Here is a 22,708-nt window from a genome sequence, read left to right as displayed (position 1 = left end):
AGTCTTCATCTCTGCTTTCAACGACTGTATTTAAATATATAATATATTCAGTTCAACAGTTAAAACTTTTTTAAATTAGGCTGCTCTTTCCAATTCAGTTACAGTCAGCCACCTGTCACAAGTTTAATTAAGTTTGGTTTTCTAAAAACCAGCTTGAGTTCTGGCTGAAACTCTAGACTGAATAAGGATCACCATTTTCAGCTTTTGCATATTTTTACCCCAAATGGTGTTAAACCAAATTTCTCCGGGATCTTGTGCCTTAACACCACCTCAAATCTGTTGCCTCTTGCTGCCACAGATCACCACGCTCCTACTCAGGGAAGGTTTTTTTTGTAAAAAGACAAATGTGAAAAACATACTAATGAGCCGCTGATTAGGGGATGACTGTGGTTCAGTGGGTAGAGTGGTCGTCTCCCAACCGGAGGGTCGGAGGTTCAAATCTTGGTGCCTGCAGTCCACATGTCAAAGTGTTCTTGGGCAAGACACTGAACCCCCAAGTTGCCCCCCCCCCCATGGTTAGAGCCATCGATGTGGGTTGGCGCCACAGATGGCTGCCTCAGTTCTACTGGAAACAAATTCCTTGTGTGTAACATACTTAGAAAGGTTGTTATTATTATGTGCCACAAATAAATAGTTAAAATACTGAATGTTTGCACTGCAAATAGTAGTTTTACAATATAATTTGCACTTTTTCATTTTAATATTTAATGGGTTTTTTTTTTCATTTTTTTATTTTCTAAAATGTCTGAAATTATACTGATATAGACATGAACCTGCCAAATGTCTGCAGAAGTGAATTCAGTCCAAGAGCCTCAGTGTCTTGTGTGGGTACGAGAGTCCTGTTGGCTGAACCTCTCGGGTCACTTGTGTGCAGGAGTGCTGTTTTTTTCAGCTCTGAAGAGCTCGCTGCAGCTGATGGACAGTGTAATACCCTTCCCTCCCATCAAACCACTCAACCCTCCTGTCTTCCCTGCTTCATTTTGGAACTTTCAGCACACACACACACACACACACGTACATGCACAGCCACACATCACTCGGTTGTTTTCAGCTGGCTCTGATTGTTGCCCCACTTTAGATGGAACCCCCCTCCATTCCTTAGCCACCTTTCTGCTGAAAAAACTGGTTCCTTAATGCTGGCTCTACTTTTACCATGGTACTCCCACCCCCTCCCCTTTACCCATACATGTTAACACACCATCAAACTGTGGAACCGCCAGGAAGGGTGGAGTGACCCTGGTCATCAGTGCTGCCTCAGCCTACCGCATCGTGTTTTCTGGTAATTTGGTTTGGGTTCATTCTCACTTTTCCCCCCATAAACCCTAATTTGTGCCAGTGCCTTTCCTCTGTGCTTCCAGCGCCCTCCTTGCCAGTCTCACAGGCAGCAATCACAACCACTAATGACATTCCCAGAGACTAATCTAAGCCCCAAGTAAACATAAAGTGCTGTTATGCCTCAATTATCCTTGATGGTGACTGCTTCTGCAAGAAAAAAAATCTGTGAAGAGGGATGATAATAGGATTTTTTATTTTTATTTTTTTGGTTGGCAAATGTATGTAATCTTGCATGTGCAAGTATGAACCACTTCCATCACTACCATTTAGAGAGCTTTACTGCATTTGTGGCTTTTGACTTTTTTTTTCTTTGCCCTGAACGAATGTGCTGAACAGATATGACCTTTCTTCAAACAAAGCTCAGCTTCTCATTCACTTTGTTAAACAAACTCATGCCTCAAAGTGCCTATCAACACATTCATGTACTCCTAGCTCTTTTGCTGCTTTGAGAAGCTGCACTGCGTGTTTGCAGTTGATGTCCGAGTATTACTCTCTTTCTACACCCACACTTTCCCACAAGGCCCAATTAATCAACCTTCAAAACTTAAATCCGTCACTGAAACTCTCTTATTTAATTCTCACTCCTTATAGGCCTGAAAGGTGGTGCTGAGGTGTTTCTGGGTCCCTTGTTTGTTTAAGATAGCGACCATAGTTAACTATGATTCATAGAGTTTTCACTGGCTTCCAACAGAGAGGCAGAGGAAACTGTGTGGCATTAATCCACATGTTTAGTATGTTTGAAACTCACTGTGTCGACACGACAGTGAAATGTATTCCTAATTTGTCTTGCTGCTGGCTCCTGATACCTCTAAAGCTCTAGCAGAAGTATTGTATTTATATGGCAAAAGAATAATTCTTTTGAACATACAGGTGAATGACAGAAGTGGATTAAAAGGCATTAAAATGTTGAATCAATAAATAATAAACTTCAGGCCACTATCAAGGTGTTGGGAACAGAACACACACATACTCACTACCCAGGACAAAAATGCATTGCGGGTCTCAGGAGGCTCGAGATCAGAGTGTCTCTCTGTCAGTTGATGGTGGATTGCCAAGAAATGACTTTCAAGTATCCAGATAACTTTTCCTGCAGTACCACAGCAGGTTATGTTTCACGGAGTGAAATATCTCATCTATTGAAGGGTTACCCCCACATTTTGTACAGACATCCATGGTTTCCAGTAGCTGTATCCTGATGATCCCGACTTTTCTTCTAGTGCCAACATCAGGTCATAATTTAAGTTTGTTGAGTATTTATAGATAATTGAAAATCAGTCCCATTCTCGTCAGCCTGTCTGTACTTGTTTGTGTTTAGCTGTAAATTAGTCTTGTTTTTTACTGACTCTTGGTCTCCAGTGTAATCTGCTGTATGTGCTGTAAGTCCAGTCTGAGTATAGCTGCCGTCCATTGCAACTCTAACTGCAAACTATTCTGAGCATAGAGCGTCAGTATTTGATCCTTAGGAGTGAGATTTTTGATGGCGTATTCCTTTAAGGCTGCCTCTCACACCTGTGGTCTGACTGAAGGTGGAGTATCTCGTGTCTTCACACAGAAAGAGAGCTTTCGGATTAATCAACATCCATTCTCTCAGCACTTTCAGCTCTGGTTAAAATGCAGTTACAGTAGCAGCTGCTGCTGTATGCTCTGAGCCCGGCTGTGTTGGTATCATCACCACCTGGCTCCGCGCTGTCTCAGAGCCTGCCAGGACAATATTACCATCAGTCTGTTGTACTCTGTGGCTTGTGACAGCATTATTTGTAACAGATGTGGAATTATTAGCAGAAGCTCCCCAAAACTCCCAGCTTCAAATCAGCCAAGCCAACCAGTCCAACCTGACTGAAGTAGTGCTGTTTAGATGTACTGGGACTTAGTATCAAGACCAGATTTATGTCTCTGTACTGTAGCTCTCTGCAGTGTTTGACAGCTATGTATGTGCCTTTGGTATATTTGGAAGACTTTTTGCAAATGACATTTATACACTGCTTGGCCACTGTAGTAGTCACACCTGTGCAACTGTGTGCACTTGAATGCAACACGTCCGCCTCAACATCTGTGTTTATGAAGCACAAAATGTTTTAACTTTTGGTGAAATTGTCATAAATGTATAAATTCAATTATGTGTTTATCATTGAGGTCCCAGTTAAAGGTTGTTGTACTGGACTACCTGTAGCCGGGTCAGGAGGCACAGGTAGTCCAGTTACACATCCATATATGCAGTCGCAAGAAGGTTTGCTGTGTCTCCAAGCACATTCCCAACAGCATGGAGGAGATGCCAGGAGACAGGGCATTACACAAGGACAAGCTGGACAGGGCTGTAGAAGGGCAATAACCCAGCAGCAAGGCCGGTGTCTGCTCCTTTGTGCAAAGAGGAACAGGAGGAACACTGCGACAAAATGACATCCAGCAGCTGCTGGTGTCTGTTTCTGACCGATGTCCTCTAGAACGACCTGTGCTCACAGCCCAGCACCGTGCAGCTCGATTGACATTCTCCAGAGAACACCACAAATGGCAGGTCCACCACTGGCGCCTTGTTTTGTTCACACTGAGCACATGCGACAGGCATGAAAGAGTCTGGAGACGCTGTGGTGAATGTTATGCTGCCTGCAACATTATCACACGATCAGTTCTGTGGTGCTTCAGTGATGGTCTGGGGAGGCAGATCCTTGGAGGGGCGTACAGACCTCCATGTCATAGCCAGTGGTACCTTGACTGCTGTGAGGTCCTGGGATGAAATCCTCAGAGTGACTGTCAGACATTACACTGGTGCAGTGGGCGCTGGATTGCTCCTGGTGCAGGACAATGTCCGGCCTCATGTGGCCAGAATGTGGAGGCACTTTCTGGATGAAGAAGGCCTTGATGCCACCAACCGGTCCCCACGTTCTGCTGACCTAAATCCAACTGAGCACCTATGGGACATTATGTATCATTGCATTTGACACCACAGTACCACCACAGACTGTCCAGGAGCTCTGCGATGCCCTGATCCAGGTCTGGGAGGAGATCCCTCAGGACACCATCTGTCGACTTATCAGGAGCATGCCTAGATGTTGCTGGGGGTGCATACAGGGACCGCACACACATCTGAGTCACATTGAGTTTCACGATGGATGAGCTTGTGATTTCGATTTTTCACCTTAATTTTGAATGCTGCCTTCCATGGTTGATGATTTTGGTTTGCATTGTTCACGATGTCATTTTGTTCTGAACAAATTATTCAGTGTACATCAGTGAAGGTTTTCAACTTGAATAATTTGTTCATCAAGATCAAACGTGTGATTTAACTGTTCCTTAATTTTTTGTGCAGTTTTTATATTTATTTATTTAATGTACAACCACTTTTATGTGGTCTTCTGCAGAAAAGCACCAAGACAGCGATGGAGCTGGGCAGGACGTTCGCCACCCTCTTCTCTGACATCTCCTTCAGGCAGAAACTGCTGGAGACCAAGACGCAAGAGGAGTTTAAAGAGGCGCTGGTGTTCCAGCGGCACCAGCTGACAGCAGCCAACCAGCAGCCTATTGCTTTGGGGAAGGAGGAGACAGACCCCCGCAGTCACAAACCCCTCACGGTGGGCAGTGGCGTGTGTGTGTGTGTGTGTGTGTGTGTGTGTGAGAGCTGCATGTCTTTTGGGAAATATTTTCCACATGCTTCTCGTCTTCCTCCCTCACTTCTCACTTATTTGTCGTCTCATTTCTGCACAGGGCTCTGTAGAGAATTGAGACTATGCACATACATTTACACACTGAAATCCTTTTTTAAAGTTCTCCTTCAGCCCCCCACCTCCTCTTCTCACTCGACTGGCCTGACTCTTCCATCTTTTCTCTCCCTCTAATCAATCAGCATCAGCTCCTGCCAAGCCTCCTTAGTGGGTAAATGCCCTTACATCTCTCACAGTCCCGTCAGGACTCCCTAACCTTTAGCGACACGTGCGCACACACATTAACACACACTTCCAGAGATGTTGTGCTCAATGCCACTGCACCAACATCCCCTTCTCATGTTGCTGTTGACAGGCCAGAGCTCCCAGACATTTCCCTCTTTTGTGTGTGTGTGTTTTATTTTAGGGGAGAATTTTGTTAGGTTCCTTTGCCAGGGCTCGAAACACTTGGTGCCACTCAGTGAAAGAGAGAGAGAGAGAGAGAGAGAGAGGTAAGAGGAAAGAAACAATAAGAACATGAGGCAGAGAGGAACAGAAAAACCCCCCAGCTTCTCCACCTTCTTCCTCATTCCAGACTGACATCAGACCCCCCGCAGGAGCACGCCACCTTTCCTATACGAGAGAAAATAAGGCAACGTCTTTGTTGTGTTGTTTCTCCTCTCCGTTGCCTCACACTATTGGAAGCATTCAGAGCGAATGGCAAACAGGTGGACAGTAATTTCTCCCTGACACTTTGTTTATTGAACCCGAGCCAAAACCTGGAGATCAGGCCCCACGCGCAGAATGTAATAATAGATGAGGTCATGATGTACAGGCGTTTTAATGGGTGAACAGTCCTTGTTGAACAAGGCTTAGCCAGCCCGCTCGGAGAGAGAGAGGAAATGCTGATGTTTTTGTTTGTTTTCAGTGTGGTTTATGCTGAGGTAATTTGATTTGTTCTGCCAAAACCCGTCAAAACTTCTTCTAAATGACAAATGAGGCAGGAATAATTTTCCCAGTGGCTTTTCTGTCTCGCACGCCCCCATCTCTCCCTCGTCACCCGTTCTATTTAATTGCATAATGCTATGTTCTACAAGAAAATGAAACACTGGGTAATTGGATAATTTACTTAATAAGCTCAGTCAGGATTGCACAGTGACTTGTCGGCTGTAACCTCATCTTTTTAAGAAGCACTTCATGTTTCCTGTTGTGACACATGGCTTGTTCCTAGCCACCCTCCACCTGGGCTCTCTAAAAATACTCTAAGGCTTGTAGCCCTTGCACCTCTCTGTCAATCACGATCATTCTTGGAAAATGTGGATCTTCATTAAATGAACATCTAAATCCAGACAGGCTGCTCGGCTTACTTGGCTTTGTATTACACAATTAAAGTTTTTCCCAGGCTGCCTTGTTAAATGTGATTGTTCAGATCATCTTTCAGAGAGGCCCCCTGTGGAATCACCACCATCTTGGCTGAATCACCACATGGATGACTTTTAATCTAAATGTGTCATTGTTCATGTTAATGACAAATGTTCCACACAAACTGAAGTTAGTCACGGCGTTCCACAGGGCTCTGTGTTAGGTCCAATTCTCTTCACTTTATACATGCTCCCTTTAGGCAATATTATCAGGAAGCACAACATAAATTGCCATTGCTATGCATCTGATACTCAGTTATATTTATCTATGAAGCCAAATGAATCAGATCAGCTGGTCAAACTTCAAGCATGTCTTAAAGACATAAAGGCCTGGATGACCTGCAACTTCTTACTTCTAAACTCTGACAAAACTGAAGTTATTGTGCTTGGGCCTGAAAACCTTAGAAATCTGCTGTCTAATCATATAGTTACTTTAGATGACATAGCTCTTGCCTCCAGTACTACTGTGAGGAACCTTGGAGTCATCTTTGATCAGAATATGTCCTTTAAATCACACATAAACCAAGTCACTAGAACTGCCTTCTTTCACCTGCGCAATATTGCAAAAATCAGGAGCATCCTGTCTCAAAGTGATGATGAAAAACTGGTCAATGCATTTGTCACTTCCAGGCTGGACTACTGTAACTCTTTACTATCAGGATGTCCCAATAATTCCCTAAAAAGCCTCCAGTTAATCCAAAATGCTGCAGCCAGAGGACTGACAGGAATTAGCAAGAGAGATCATATCTCTCCCATATTAGCTTCTCTCCACTGGCTCCCTGTAAAATTCAGAACAGAATTTAAAATCCTTCTCCTAACATACAAAGCCCTTAATGACAAGGCTCCATCATATCTTAAAGACCTCGCAGAGCCTTATCATCCTAACAGAGCACTTCGCTCTCAGAGTGCAGGTTTACTTGTGGTTCCTAGAGTCCACAGAAGCAGAATGGGAGGCAGAGCCTTTAGCTATCAAGCTCCTCTCCTATGGAACCAACTCCCAGTCTCAGTTCGGATATATATATACTGTATATATATCTATACACACAATTATAGAGTAAGCGTGTTTTAAAAATTTGAAGTTTTTAAAAGAAGCCATTTTTGGTTTTGTTTCGGTTTTCGGCCAAATGCATCCTAAATTTTCGGTTTCGGTTTCGGCCCAGAATTTTCATTTTGGTGCATCACTCACCATTACACATCACTAACTGTGTGTCTCCTCCCTCCCGTAGTGTGTCCTCTCTCTCTCCCTGTACCTTTCTGCAGGTTGCCCTGGCCCTGGAGCTCTATGTCTCTGACGAGCAGTCACCAGCCACATCGACCTGATCAGTGTTTGATTGTTGTGTCTTGTTGCTTTTCTTCTTTTGTCTCTCCTCTATCCACTCACCCCAACCAGTCGAGGCAAAAGGCCGCCCACCAAGAGCCGGGGTCTGTCGGAGGTTTCTTCCGTTAAAGGGAGTTTTTCCTCCCCACTGTCACCAAGTGCTTGCTCAAGGGGGATTTGTTGGGTTTTCCCTATGTAATAATATTGATAACAGTAAGGTCTAGACCTTACTTTGTAAAGTGTCCTGAGATGACTTTTGTTGTGATTTGGTGCTATACAAATAAAATGTGATTTGATTGTCCACAGCTGGGGTCAGTAAGGTGAAGCTTCAGGCTTTTCATGCTTCTGCGTTTCTTCATCAGACAATTAGTCAAATGCCCAAAAGCAAAATGGAAATTTTGAAAAAAACATGTATAAATAAGTAAGTGTTGAGCTGAGAAGCACCTCATGGAACTGGTTTGTAATTCATCTGCAAAGTCGTTCATGTTTAGCTGGTTGTAGTTTCTCCAAGAAGGAGCTGTCAAATCATCATGACAGACTAGATCAGCACATATGGACCTACGCCACCTACAGGTGGAGAGTCATACTAGCACCACTGTTCGTAACACTTCAGCCACCAGTAGGCAATGAGTGTTTCAAAAGCAGTTTGTGTTTTTTATGTCTCACTTTTCCCAAATGTTAGCTGAAATAAAAACAATGAATAACAGCAAAACATCAGCACATCACACTGTCAGTGATAATTAGTACTAAAAACAAATATAGTACAATTGAGCTGTGTTTGAAAGTTGCATTTTAATTTAGTGGCTTTTCCAAACATGTATGAGCTCAGCAGTGTTATTTGTCTGGAGACCTACGGCAACTGTTTTATCAATAGACCAGAGATGTCAGTGATTTCAATTACATCCAAGTTTGCGGTTCAGGGCTTCAGCAGCAAGAGAAAGATTTCTGTCAACCTTCATACATTGTTGAATTAATTTGACTGTTTTCTTTTGGTGTCTAAACACTGAGAATTTAACCTTCTCCCTTCTGCCCACAGTGCAAAGATTTCTTCAAAGCCGGCCGGGGGATTTACGAGGACTTGCGCCGCAGACTGCCTTTCTACGCCTCTGACTTCACAGATGGTAGGCTGGACCTGGACTTGTAGCGATAGTGAATCATCGTCCTTATTATGCGACACCGGGGTGCTGCTGGCAGCACCTCGATTGTCGTCCTCTGCCTCAGATGCATCTGTGTCACATCTAAGGTCTTCTTCTGCTAAAGTGACTCTGATGTCTTACTTCTCCCAGATGTTCCTTATTTCCAGCGCTAGTGTCATTTCATCAGACAGGGACATTAGCCTGTACATCCCCACAGCAGGCTGGTGGTTTCGTTCACTGATCAGGTCACGCTCATGACAAAGGGTTTCTGTTTCCAGTCAAATAAATGGACACATACATCCTGACCTTTGGAAACTGATATTGTTCAAAAGGAGAAAATAAATATTTCTGAATTGTCTCAGTTGTAGTTACTGCCAGAGATGCTCTCTAAATGATTTTCATGAGTTTATATTTTAACATGAACAACTTAATTCAACCAGATATGACTCGCTCGATTTGTTAAAAGAGACTCGGTAAAGTATAGATAAGGAGAAGATTTTCCCAGCTGCCTCCTCCTCCTCAGCTACTCACTTTGAGCCCTTTCTCATTTCATAACATCCAAACACGTTCATGGGGCTGTAACAAAATCAAGATATTTCTGTCTGATAATGATCATCTGATGAAAGTCACATGGCTAAAATCATTGTGATCACATTAGAGCCCAGTTAAAGTGTGTTATTCCTAAATGAGCTATCCATCATTTGGATAAAAGCAATAACTTCTTTTATTAAATGATGGATGTCACCAAACTAAAACAAATGACTCGTACTGTGAAGAAGGGTAGCAGGTAGCGTGAGCCTTGCTAGAAGAGTTTCACTCTAATATACCGCATGTTCCATATTTCCAGGCACTGAATGATGAAGTCTGCTAATGTTTTTGTCATTTTGAAATTAAAGTGTAGAGCCTCCTCCGCTTCATTATGAGGTGACTATGACTCATGTGTTTGTATTTGTCTCCCCTCAGGTATAGTTGGCAGTAATAAAACCCTGTTGAAGTACATGACCACAGCTATCTTCCTCTACATTGCCATCCTCCTCCCCGCCATCGCTTTCGGCTCCCTCAATGATGAGACCACACGTGGTGAGATCGGTATGAGCTTGTACTCGACTGTAAACACGTAAACACCTTTCTGAGAGACTGGAAATTTCCTTTTCACATTCTCCCAAGAAATATCCTGACATAAAGATTGTCCAGACTTAAAGCAGAACTTTGCTGTGTGCATGATGTTCTAGAGCAGGGGTGTCCAATTCCAGTCCTCGAGGGCCGCTGTCCTGCTTGTTTTCCAACTATCCCTGCCTGACCTGCTGCCGATTACCTGGCTCAGGTGTGTTCAGTCAGTCAGAAGCTGGTCAGAAGATACCATCTTAGATGAAAGTGGAGTGAGGAAAGATAAAGTGAATTGGTATCTTCCAGCTTCTGACTGACTGTACACACCTGAGCCAGGTAATCAGCAGCAGGTCAGGCAGGGATAGTTGGAAAACGAGCAGGACAGCAGCCGTCGAGGACTGGAATTGCCCACCCTTGTTTTAGAGGGACTTCCTTACAGCTTCAGGAGTAATGTCATCAATTCTCTTTCAGCCTTGACTTTGGAAGTCACTGCTGTGAGAACCTGATGCTCCTCTCAGCTGACTGAACCAGAAATAAATGCATCATAAAACCAACAGCTCTATAAAGCTTCAAAGTTGTGTGATTAAACTCTTAAGGGTCAGTGTGAATGACTGCTTTGAGTATGAGTATCCAGAATTTCCCTCAGGATCAATAAAGTATCTATCTATCTGTCAAGTAGTCATGTCATACAGTGTTGTATAAAGATATTGATTAGTGTAGCTTTAAAGTAGTTGTAAAATAAAAGTGTCTGCCTCATTTTAAGATTAATTTGCAGTGTGCTTCGGCTTCTGCTCTACAGTAAAACCCAGCAGACACTCATGCACATTAATCAGCATTTCCTCCTGAGTTTTCTCGGTGTGTGTCCTCTCTGGCCAGATGTTCGGAAGACCATCATTGGCCAGAGCATCGGCGGGGTCGTCTACTCGTTGTTCGCCGGCTCTCCTCTAGTCATCCCTCTCACCACAGCTCCCCTCGCCATCTTCATCAGTGGTAGGCTTCCCTTCTTTTATTCAGCTCAGCTCCACTGAGGTACACTAATCTTTTAACAGTTTGTGCCAACGGCTGTTTTGGGAAGGAGGCTGGGGGTGGGTGGGGTACTAAGAAGATTATGTCAAAAATCAAGAGAAGGTGGCACCCAGCCGAGGAGAACGGCAGCTAGAAACTCCTCGTGCTTTCTCTTTTACCAGGAAACAGCAGCATTGGTTTAACTGTTTGTTCACACATATGTTCCTAATGAGAGCTCTAGTGCAGGAGAGAAAGAAGTGCACATCTCCAGAAATGTTTTTAGGAAGAAACAGCCTTTTTTTCCTTCACTGATGTTATATAATAGTTGGTTTCAGGGGCCTGTGGGTCAGGAAACTCACCCATCCCATGCACAAAGATGTAAAATTTATATTCAGTGCAGTTAGACAGCAGCACAAACTGTTGTATGGTTCTTCCCCAACAGCAGTGTTTTGTTGGTTGGAATTTAAATGATCTTGACAAGTGGAAGCTGCAGAATCAGGCAGTGATGAAGAAAGTCAGCAACTCTGACACAGAATATGGATTTAATATCAGAGCTGATTGTTGGGTTTGCAGCCTGATGATCTTTGAAGTAAACGGGTTAAAACTGTGCTGAGAACATTTTCACGGGGATAATTATGGTACATTTACACAGCAGCCTATCTGACCAGAGCGATGACTTGTTTGTAAAGCTGCTCATCTGTGCACAGGTCTGCTCAAGATTACAACTATATTGTTATGATTAACAAATGCATTACATGTCTTTTGTTCTGTTAATGTTTGGTATTAAATGTGTTGTTTCCCTTTCTTTGTGTGTGTAAAGTCAATCTCTGCTACAGCTGATAGAGAAGTGTTTTAAGTTTTTCATCAGTAACATTGGAAATTGGTCTTTTGTTCATTTTTAATTTTTTATCAAAGCATCTGTATTTACAAATTCTTTCTTATTAACCTACATTGTTTTTATTTCCTGATTAAATTAGCAGCACTCAATGTCCTGTTGGCGCATTTTGGCTGAATTTTGAATAGTTTGGAGTAGGGATGTAATAGTATTTGTAATTTCTCAAAACCATTGTGGAACTGTGACAGTATTTAACAGGATATTACATATGGTTATTTCGCTAGTATGACTGCGTTCATGTCACATTATTTGATACCAACATAGTGGCTGCTCCATCGCCAACTTTTACAGATGTTGTGTGGCAACATTTCAGTTTTCTCATTTCAAGAAATGACATGGGTGGAAAGGAAACTGCCAAAAAATTTGCAATCCCTGCTGGACGAAGACAACACTAGCCCTCTTTAGGACTGAGACACTCATAGATGCACCTTGCAGAAGCAGTGAGGACATGACATTTTAACAGAGATGGGCAAACAAACCAGACGCACATCTGCAAAACCAGCCACTTAGTAACCATCCCCAAGTCTTTTCTCTTGAAAAAGTAGACCGCAATGTTTGAAAAGCTCCTCCAGAAAAACACAAATCTCACGTTTATGTGGATTGTCCAATTGTAGTTTGGCATCTTTCTCCTCATTCTGGTGCACCAAACTGCAATTTGCTCAATCCTGCCCCCGGTGGTCGGGGGGAGCCCGCTTTAACTGGTCCAGTGACACAGAACCGGCAGGCCACCAGAGAAAGCTAAACCTGCCTAGGGGGAAACTAAAACACTGATGTTCCACTGTGAGATTCAGCTGCTGCAATAATATATTACTTTATTTTATTTCATAAAAGCACTGCTACTGCCTGCTGCAGTTGTACAAACAGCTCATTCAGTACCAATGATAATTCATGCCAGGTTTTTAAACATGCTTAGCTCATGGCTGGCTGCTTTCCTTTTAATATACAAGGAAAGCAGGTGCACTTTACGTTAAAAGGAAAATCATAAAAGACCCACTGATAATAAAGTAAATAAAAGGCTTTTTTTTATTTTTTAATGTGACAAATATCATATTGTGGACTTCTTATCGCCATTGGATATCATTTGGAGTGAATGAATGATTGTTTCTGTGATGGTGCTACGCTGTTTGTCCACATTGCAACCAAGCTGATGAGGCAGTTCAGTGTGAGGGAATGAAATGTTTACTGGTGGCTCATCTGCATTAGCTTGGAGAAGCTGACAGTCAACTGGAGTTCCACACAGCCAGTCCAGAGGTTGTGGGTGCAAACTGATAATAAGGGTGTGTAATATCTCATGTTTTTATGATGTGTGCTAATGTACAGTGTTTTTGTGTGCAACCTGGCAGTAATTCGAGGAATTTGTGACGACTACGACCTGGACTTCCCATCTTTCTATGCTTGCATCGGTCTGTGGAACTGTCTCTTCCTCATCCTGGGAGGGATCTTCAACGTCAGCCTGCTCATGAAGCTCTTCAAAAGGTATTTCTCATCCACGCACACTTTCAAATTGAACTCGCTTTAATCATTCATTTCAGCACAATCCAGTTTATGGAATCGATTCTCAGTTTTTTAATCAGCTGCCGTGCTTCCCTCTCTGTCAAGAAGAAGGTTTTAAATTGGCTGGTCACGACTGTGTCTGCAGCAGAATCACTGGCACTCAACAGAAGTCTGTCTGTTACAACAAACCCTTCATAAAGAAAGTGAAATTCATTCTTGTTTGACAGCCACCAGCGTTTCAGATCTTTCCCTCTGGTTTCCTTTAAAAAGTCCCTTTAGCCGACACCCACAGTATCAGAACTCCTTCGTCCCCTCTGCTGCCAAGGAAAAGATGACAGGAAGCAATAGAAGTACATGCTGAATGTAGTGAGGATCTAAATTGACATTTTTAATGGATTTGTATTTTTGTCAGGGTGCTTAATTTACATTTGTGCTCTTTGTTTATGCTCAAACAGTTTTGCTTTGTATTATTTGTTACATTGTGTTTATCTGCTTTGTGTTTCTGTGTCGCTGCTGCATCGCACTTGTCTTTGGTAGCAAATCATTTCACTTTAGTTCATTTAGCTTCTATTCAGAGTCTGAGATCATTTTAGGTTTTTATAAAAAAAAAACTGACAAGCATGCAAACTGAAACCTTAAGATTTTTATTTAAAATTCAGCCTAGTTTTAGTCAGTCTTGTTTGGTTTTAGATTTAATTTCACTAAGGCTTCACCTAACTCTTTTCATTATTAGTTAATTTGCTGATTTTTAAATTTTTTTTTAAATCAGTTGACAATTTTATCTATAAACTGTATTTTAAACCAAACAACAACAGCATGTTAATTTTCCCTGCTGGTGATGGATTGAAATAGTGTGTTTTATTTGAGCATATCCATTTTCTATTTCACTTTAAAAATGAATTAAACAATTATTTGAAAATTATTATAAAATACAGCAGTTAATCATTTTCTCTTGATTGGCTAATTGATTAATTATCCATAGCTGCAGCTCTAACTGCAGTACCCTAGTATATCTGCCTGTAGGTCTATGTTCAGCGTCAATACACAAAGGTGTACTGTAAATTATAATACAAACAATATATTAAAATACATTTTATTTATATTATTTTTAGGGTATATAATTCACAAGTACTTTAAATTGTGTTTTATAAGTGAACAAAATAGTATGTGTGGCTGTTTATTTCATTTTATACTGATATTTTCCTAAAACATTTTTGTGCTACTATAAACTTGCCTGCCATTTCTATAATGGTTCTGTTTTTCCAGATCGACAGAGGAGGTCATCGCCCTGTTCATTTCCATTGCATTTGTGGTTGATGCAGTGAAAGGCACAGTGAAAAGTGAGTCCTAACACACGATGGATGCCGCAGCTCATTTACATCACTGTTCTCACAGTTGAACACTGTACAGCTGCTAGTCAGCGCTAACACTGGTATCATACCTGCTGTCGGATGCACCACCAGTCCTAACTTAGCCAAGTGTTACCCTCAAGCTCATGTCTGACTTTTAAGATCTTAATTCCAGTGACACAATACCTTTAAATCGGTAAGAGGTTTTGAAGTTGCCCTGCATTATAACAGAATTTTTGAGATTATAATTTAAGCAGCTCATTAATTAGTGTGGCTGTCCCCACCTGAAGAATCCTTTGTTGACTGATAATCATAAGATCTCTTTAACTAATTATTTAGCCCCTTTAATTAAAAACTGTCATAGTCGATAGTTTTGCTGAGTATTAATTTCCTCTGGCAGACGACTGCTGTCTTGCAGAAGGCTCTCTTAAAATGTAGTGCTTATTAAAGAACAAACCATGTTTTCGAATATTACTGTGAAATAATTTTCCAGTAGTCACTAACTTGCTGTTAATTCATTGCAAATGACCAGAAAAGACCACAAAACATTCTGAGACAATCAAATGCCTGATTTTAGTTAACCTGTGTAAGAAAAGCAGGTCAGACCACTGAGAAGTGAGCAGTTTGTCTAGTCAGGAGTAAGAAAGGGAGTCCTCTGGAAAGTTTAGTGGTGGAGAGAGAAACATACCCAAGTTCCTGTGCTACCCTGCTGGGTGAGCAGACTTAGAGGCTGAGAGAGATACCGCATGCTAAATGATTCAATCCAGATTTTGAAGGCAGCCTGCAGCCATATCGCACCACCCTTGCCTTTACTGCACCTTGACTTAGTATACCATAAATATTTTACACAATTTAATTTCCAAAAAAATGAGCTGAGGATAGCAGTATGTAATTTATTTTGAATGCAGTGTTGTCCTGTGCGGTAGTTCAATTTTCAGAAACCATTTGTAAAATATGCTCCGAGCTCATATGCCATTACCATAACATTAACCTGTGCCATATTGTTGACACTTTACGTCCAAAAGATTTTCCAGCAGCTAGAAGGAATACATTTTTGGGTTATGTTTTCTACCTGTGTGGCACAGACATGGCTGTATAAAATGAATAAATAGGTCCTAAACAGAGATTTAAAAGGACCGAGGCAGATCTAACACTGAGAATTCAACTGTTCCATAGTTTAGGAGCCATTATGGCAAAAGCACAGTCGCCCCAGGCATTGGTGCCTGGACCTTTGTACCTCCTAATAAAATGACCTAAGAGGTCACCGTTTCAGATCGCCGAGGTATAGAGGTGCCAGTCCATTTAAAGCCTTAAAAGCAAAACTCAACAACTTGCAATCAGTTCTAAACCAAACTGGAAGTCAGTGGAGAGAGGCCAGAATAGGGTTTACATGGTCAGAGTTATGTGTGCTTGTCAGAAGATGAGCAGCAGCATTTTGGACCATCTGAAGGCGACAGAGCGATGAGTGACTGATGCCAGGGTACAGTTTGTTGCAGTAGTCAAGCCTGAAACTGCCAAAAGCATGAATTACAATTTCAAAATCACTGAAACAAACAACTTCACTTTACTCAGTAAACTGAGTTGTAAAAAACTTGATCTGTTGATCAAATTGGGAACATAAGAACATGTGTGAGCCAAATATCCACATTCAGATAAAACAGGTCTATGTGTCTTGGGTGAGTCTTTGAGTTGATCCAGTTGATCGTGTTTTTAGTGCAGAGCCACAGCTCAGCTGAAGTGTTTTCTCGGTTTTGTGGTGTTTTCTCTCCTGCAGCTCTCCCTGCAGAGTTTACGGTCCTTGTCACCCATGTCTCTTCATCAAACAGTTCACCTAAATTTAGCATTTTCCCTGGGTGTCTGTGCTCACTGCCGCATAAACAACACAAACTTACTTAGGCACTGTGATGCTTAAAGGTAAAACCATGCTAACATGCTCACAAGGTTTAATGCGTGCCATGTTCACAACCTTAGTTTAGCATTTTATCATGCTAACATTTGCAGATTAGCAGATGAGCATGTAGTTTTGTAAGTAGTATCTGAGAAAAGCTAAAGGCAGGGTTCTCCTAGGGCTTAGGTGCATTGTAGGTCAGGGAGGGGGAAATTTGAAACATGGGGGAGTTTTAAATTATTCTAAGAAAGTTGTTGGCAACACATATAGTCAAAAGTATATTTTATTGTATTTATTTATTATTTAGGTCAGTATATAGAATTCTCCCCGTTTTCAGCATGCATTCATTCATGTCACCTAAAGGTCTTTTTTATGTCCACTCAGCTTAAGATGCTCTGCAGAAAGCCTTTCTGTGGCAGAAAAAACTCTGAAAGGACTACTTAATTTATTAAGACCAATATGAATAAACACAGTTTCATAAGAAATCAAATAATTAATAGTCGAGACATTTAACCCAAAACCAGAAATGGCCATCTCATAGTAGTGCTAAATGGAAAAATCATATGTATATGTATGTACTGGGCCACTAGTCAGTCATCTTATGGTCACCTCCATACTTAACCGAACTCTGTGGATGTGATTCAGTCTTTCACAGATACTATCACGCCCCGACGCTGACTAACAGGAGCACAGAGGGCTATCCTCAGGGTGGAAACCTGCTGGGAAGCAACAGGAGTGAAGTAGCTGGGCTGGTGTTCAACACCCTCCCTGAATCCCTCATCCAGTGCACTCGAGAGAGGCCTGTCCTCTGCCTCCTGCTGATGCTCGGGACATTATGGATGGGCTACACGCTTTACCAGTTCAAAAGAAGGTAGTCGCAATGTGGCAGCACTCTATAAAATAAGTCACAGGAGAAGTTTAAGTCATGCTTAGATGGGAGCACCTCCAGCTAGGATGAATACTACTGAGTACACAGAGCCTTGCCTCTGAGCATTATCAGTTGTGAGAGAGCCTGCAGGAACCTTCATCTGTGATTTAATAAGCTTTAGTATTCTACTTCTGATTGCTCCCAGTAATCAAATGACCATCAGTTGTGTAACCAAAAGGTGGACCTGTGTACTTGAGTAGCATCAGGATTACAGCCATTGCCCAATATTGTCTTGTCCATAGTAATTGTTTCCCTCCATGCTGTGTCTCTTCCTGCCCACTGCCTTTCTTTCAGTCCGTTCCTGCATGCCAAAGTGAGGGAGGTGCTGTCGGACTGTGCCCTGCCGATCTCTGTGCTCCTCTTCTCCTTCATCGGGTCCTACATCTTCAGTGACATTGAGCGTTAGTATCATGTCCTGCTTAACTGAACACTTGATGATAGAGCAGTTTTTCATGATAATTTTTTTTGTCTTATCATAGAATGTACTGTATCTGTTGGTTTGCAACAGCTTCTTTCATCATAGCTGTAATTATACTTTTAGGTTGAAAAGAGCAAGTCAGAGATGCAGATCACAGCTATATTAAATTCTAAATGTTTGTGTATTGTAACCTGGGCCAAAGTAATGTGTTGCTCATTCTCCCAGGTACTAACACAGTCACACAAAGATGGCAGCAGAACCATACTCACTCCCGCTGGAAGCAGTTAGGGTTCATTGTCTTGGTCATGGATCATGACAGGTGTAGCCAGGGACTGAGCCATCAGTCGTCTCTAGGATTAATGGGTGGTCTGCTGTATAGATCCTTAATCACAGCCACTATAATTCTTCAGTTCATTCTAAAGAGATCCAGAACCCAATACTGAATAAAATTACACTGCTGAATATATGTTTTCATGTCAATGTTAATTTAAGCTCACTGTTAACAAAACGCACAACAGAAAAGCTCGATGATGATTGGATATGGACTGTACTGCATTATACAGAGCGGTGTTTCTGTCATTTAACCTAGGCTCATTGATATAAATGGATGGACAAATTCACACAAACAGCTGTTGGTATAGTGCAGTACTGTTCACCACAAATGACATCTTCCAAAATGATCATACAGTTGAATCAACACCTGTCTCAAAGGGTTTGACCAATCACCTTCTTGAAGACAACTACATAAGTTTTAGATGGGTGTACCCAATAAACTGACTAGTTGGCCATTGATTTCTCTCAGCTTTTAACAAACGGTGGGGTAATTAGCAGTGACTGAGGAAAAAAGGAGTTGGTTTCTGGCATCTGCATGTGTATTTCTTTGAATTTACATTTAGTGGGTTTGTTATAAGCATATCTTTTGATAACACTGCGAGTCACTGAGGTTCTTTGCTCTAAGGGATGTGGCCTCTGGTTCAGACCTGTGGAAGGGCCCATTTACTTCCCAGACAGACTGCCAAACTATGAAGCCTCCTTTATTTAGTCCCTTTATTGTCTTTGTTACTCAATCAAGGCACAGGCCAAAGCACATTGGAGATTTTCAGTTTTTAGTCTCTATTGTTTCACATCATTGTGAGTCTCCATTCATTGTTGCCAAGGCAGCAGCTGTTCTCCAGGGGTCGATACAGAAGCACGGAGATGAACACCAAACCCTCCAGTGAATTTAAATTTAAGTGCCTGGCCAATTTTCTGTTCTTTTACCTCTGGAGACAGTAAGTCATAAGATAATAGACCCATTATTTTATTGTCATTTCTTCCTAAATTTAACTAACTGCACTTAATTTTGCAGCATTTGAGGGGACACAGTCCTAAATGAGATATCCAGGATTTGAAAAAAAATCCAGCCACTCATACAAAATGATTATCGGTGTGAAAGCATGAGTCATCGCAACAGATTTTTGTGAAGATGGAATGTAGATGTAGATGAGGTTTATTGTCATTATATTGCAGTGTAAAACAGCAATACAATGAAATTTCAAGGGCACACTCTGAGTAGACTTTCTCATTAAACAAAACTATTTAAAACATTAAGGCATGTTAAAAATGAAAATAAGTGCAAAATGCATAAAATACTAATAGCAGCAGAAGGCGCATAATAAAAATAGTCCGAGCATCTGTACTCGCACAGTGTGTCAGTATGTTTGTGTGTGATTGGGAGCGTGGTTGTGAGAGTCGGGGGTCGACTGTCCTGCCATGTTCAGCAGTTTAACAGCTTGAGGGGAATAGCTGTTATTTAATCTGGTTGGGACTGTGTGTAGTGTCCTGTGTCGCCTGCCAAAGTGGGGTAGCTGGAAAAGGTGGTTGGCAGGGTGTGTTGGGTCGGAGGCCATGTTGAAGGCCCTGCTCCTCCACCTAGCCTGATAAATGTCCCCATTAGCTGGCAAGTGAGTTCCAGTGACGTGCTGGGCTGTCTTACTCACCTTTTGCAGAGCCTTCTGGTCTTGATGGGGCTTGCAAACCATGCTGCAAATACAGTATGTTAAGATTTTCTCCACAGTGCACCTGTAGAAGTTGACCAGAAGGTTCGGTAGCAGACTGGGTCTCCTCAGCTTCTTTATGAAAAAGAGGTACTGCTGAGCCTTCACAGTAACATTAGTGGTTTGGATGGACCAGGAGAAGTCATCTGTGACGTTCTTCCCCAGGAATTTAAAACTGGAGACTCTCTCCACAGCTTTGCCATCAGTGAACACTGGACTTGGATTTATTCTCCTTGTCCTGTGAAAGTCCGCAATTGTCTCTTTTGTTTCCTTACTGTAAAGAATGAGATTGTTTACTGAACACCAGGTTGTCAGTTTTCGTACTTCCTCTCTGTATGCTGATTCGTCATCATCCGAAAGGACTGTTGTGTCATGGGCAAATTTAATGATGGTGTTTGATGCGTGAAGAGGTAAACAGTCTTGGGTGAAGAGGGTGTATAGGAGGGGGCTCAGAACACGACCCTGTGGGACACTAGTGTTCAAGGTGAGAGTGGAGGATATGCGTTTTCTTAGCCTGACAGGCTGGGGCAGTTTGTAAGGAGATCCAGGGTTCAGTTACAGATGGCTGAATGTAGGCCCAGGCTGTGGAGTTTGGATACCAGTATGTTAGGGATGACGGTGTTTAAAGCTGAAGTGAAGGTCAAAAAGAGCATCCTGATATATGTGCCAGGTCTTTCAGGTTGATCAAGTGCACTGTGAAGTGCAGCGCAGATTTGCATCTTCTGTAGACGATATTCAAACTGGTGTTGATCTAGAGTGGCAGGAATGGTGCGTTGATCTAGAGTCTCTCAAAGCATTTGGCCATCACCAAGGTGAGTGCAATTGCATTCAAGCTGCTTAGTTTTTTTGCTTAAGTATAGGTGTGATGGTTGGTGTTTTGAGGCACACTGGGAAACAGCGTTGCTCAGAAAGAGGTTGAAGCTGTTGTAAAGACCTCTGCCACCTGGTCTGCACATACCTGAAGCACACACCCCAGCATGGCATCAGGTCCCGCTGCTTTCCTTGTGTCCATGCAGTGCAGTGTCCTCCTGACCTCATCAATGTCCAGTATCAGTTCATTGTGATCTGGTGGCAGCCACAACCTTAGTGTTATCTGCATCAAAACAGGCAAAGTACATGTTAAGATGATCTGCCAGTGAGGGGTTAATGCTTTCAGATAGTCTGGAATGGCCCTTGTGCTTTGCCAAATGTGCCTGGGGTCATTATTGTAACAGTTGTCCTCTATCCTACCTCTGTAAGTATCTCTTGCTTCTTTAATGGCAAGTTTGGAGTTTGCTCTTGCTAGGCTGTAGGCTGTGGCATCACTCTGTAGGACACATCTCTGAGCCTTAGCAAAATCCTTACTGTTAAATCAAGGTTTCTGGTTAGGGAATTCACTTTTTTTTTAACAGTATTGACATTATTAATGCAAAAGTTGATATATGGCAGGACGGGGGAAGTGTACTGTTCCAGGTCAGAATTATCAGAAACACTCCAGTAGGTGTTCTCAAAACAATCCAGTAGTTGTGCTATTGCTTTGTCTGCCCAGACTCTGATTGCTCTGCTGGTTGGCTGAGTTTTGGAAGAATTGGTAGTGATTTTTTTTAGGCCACGGATTCTTTACATGTCCTACCACTTGCTGTATTTTCCCTCCAAACACTCCGCAGTACATTAACGTAACAGAATCCTGTGTTAAGCTGATTTTTATGACAGTGACATAATCAGTTAGTTCATGTCTTAATCTAATGTTATGTAAAAGTATTTTTAAAATGTCAAAAATCTTTGTTAAACAAAACTCATGGTTCCTGTTTTTCCTTCCTTTATGAAAAGTTCCGGTCTTTAATTTTAAAGACCGGCCCGTCTTCAGCGTAGCCCCATTCGAGCGGCTGTCGGCCATGAACATTGTCAGCGCTATGGGCCTCGGTTTCCTCTTGGCCCTCCTCATCTTCATCGACCAGAACATTGTAGTCTCCCTGACCAACGCTCCAGAGAACAGGTACACCTTGGATGCAGACACACCCACTTCATCGTTTCAGTTATAAAGGGCTTTACAAAATGGTCTGTACTGAAATTAGGCTAATAAGAGTGAGAATGTCTGTCTCCTGCATTTTTCTTTTAATATCTGATTTTAACCTTTCCTGTGACCCTTCAAAAAGCCACGAGGAACCTTCAGAGATCCGCTGACCCTGCTTTAGGGTGCAGCCAGATCTTTGTGGGTCTGTTAGGGAGTACAGATGAAGTGAGCCAGAAACTTATCATCTGAGTCAAATTATCACAGTCGGGGAGCTCTGGAGAAGCCTCAGAGCCAAGTCATGATGCTGAGCTTTTACTCACTTCCTGTAAATTTGAACTGGACAGAGCATCCACCGACCTGCCCTACAGGGAAAATCTATAATGATGGACTGTCAGGCTTTATCTTCTACATTTGTTGGATAGAAATTAATTGGATCAACATGTCTGTTCCACTCAAGAAGGAAAAAATGGGATGTCCAAGAGTATTGATCTGTTCAGCAAAAACTAAAATAAATAAAATTCAGCCTCCTGCTAGATATAAGTGGTAAAAGTGGTCACTCCATTCCTCACGTGTGGCTAATAATAGGACAGAAGCTGGAAAAAACATATGGCTATTTCTGTTCCTGCTTTTCTACTTTGACTCTGTTATTTAGTGGCTTCCTTTATTTGCTTGACATTTTGATTTGTTTCTATTATTTGTTCTGAAGTAGGTTTTTTTTTTTTTTTTAATTTTTGAACCAGTTTTTGCCAC

General features: G+C 42.1%; 1 protein-coding gene across 3 annotated transcripts in view; it reads left to right on the top strand.

Annotated features, from left to right (window-relative positions):
- The window catches only part of slc4a11 (solute carrier family 4 member 11), a 96,946-nt gene that overhangs the window by 68,170 nt on the left and 6,068 nt on the right, over window positions 1-22,708 (top strand). For all 3 annotated transcript variants that reach the window (XM_020604110.1, XM_020604108.1, XM_020604109.1), the window contains 9 exons: window positions 4,692-4,901; window positions 8,746-8,830; window positions 9,809-9,934; window positions 10,829-10,942; window positions 13,196-13,328; window positions 14,613-14,686; window positions 17,229-17,454; window positions 17,806-17,912; window positions 21,775-21,940. In XM_020604110.1, the coding sequence (XP_020459766.1) occupies window positions 4,692-4,901; window positions 8,746-8,830; window positions 9,809-9,934; window positions 10,829-10,942; window positions 13,196-13,328; window positions 14,613-14,686; window positions 17,229-17,454; window positions 17,806-17,912; window positions 21,775-21,940 (1,241 nt within the window). The remainder of the gene's footprint in view (window positions 1-4,691; window positions 4,902-8,745; window positions 8,831-9,808; window positions 9,935-10,828; window positions 10,943-13,195; window positions 13,329-14,612; window positions 14,687-17,228; window positions 17,455-17,805; window positions 17,913-21,774; window positions 21,941-22,708) is intronic.

This window comes from Monopterus albus, unplaced genomic scaffold (assembly GCF_001952655.1).
Source record: "Monopterus albus unplaced genomic scaffold, M_albus_1.0 scaffold64.1, whole genome shotgun sequence".
Taxonomy (NCBI): Eukaryota; Metazoa; Chordata; class Actinopteri; order Synbranchiformes; family Synbranchidae; genus Monopterus; species Monopterus albus.
The sequence above is the reverse complement of the archived record's forward strand: the minus strand, read 5'-3'. Positions and strand labels throughout refer to the sequence as shown.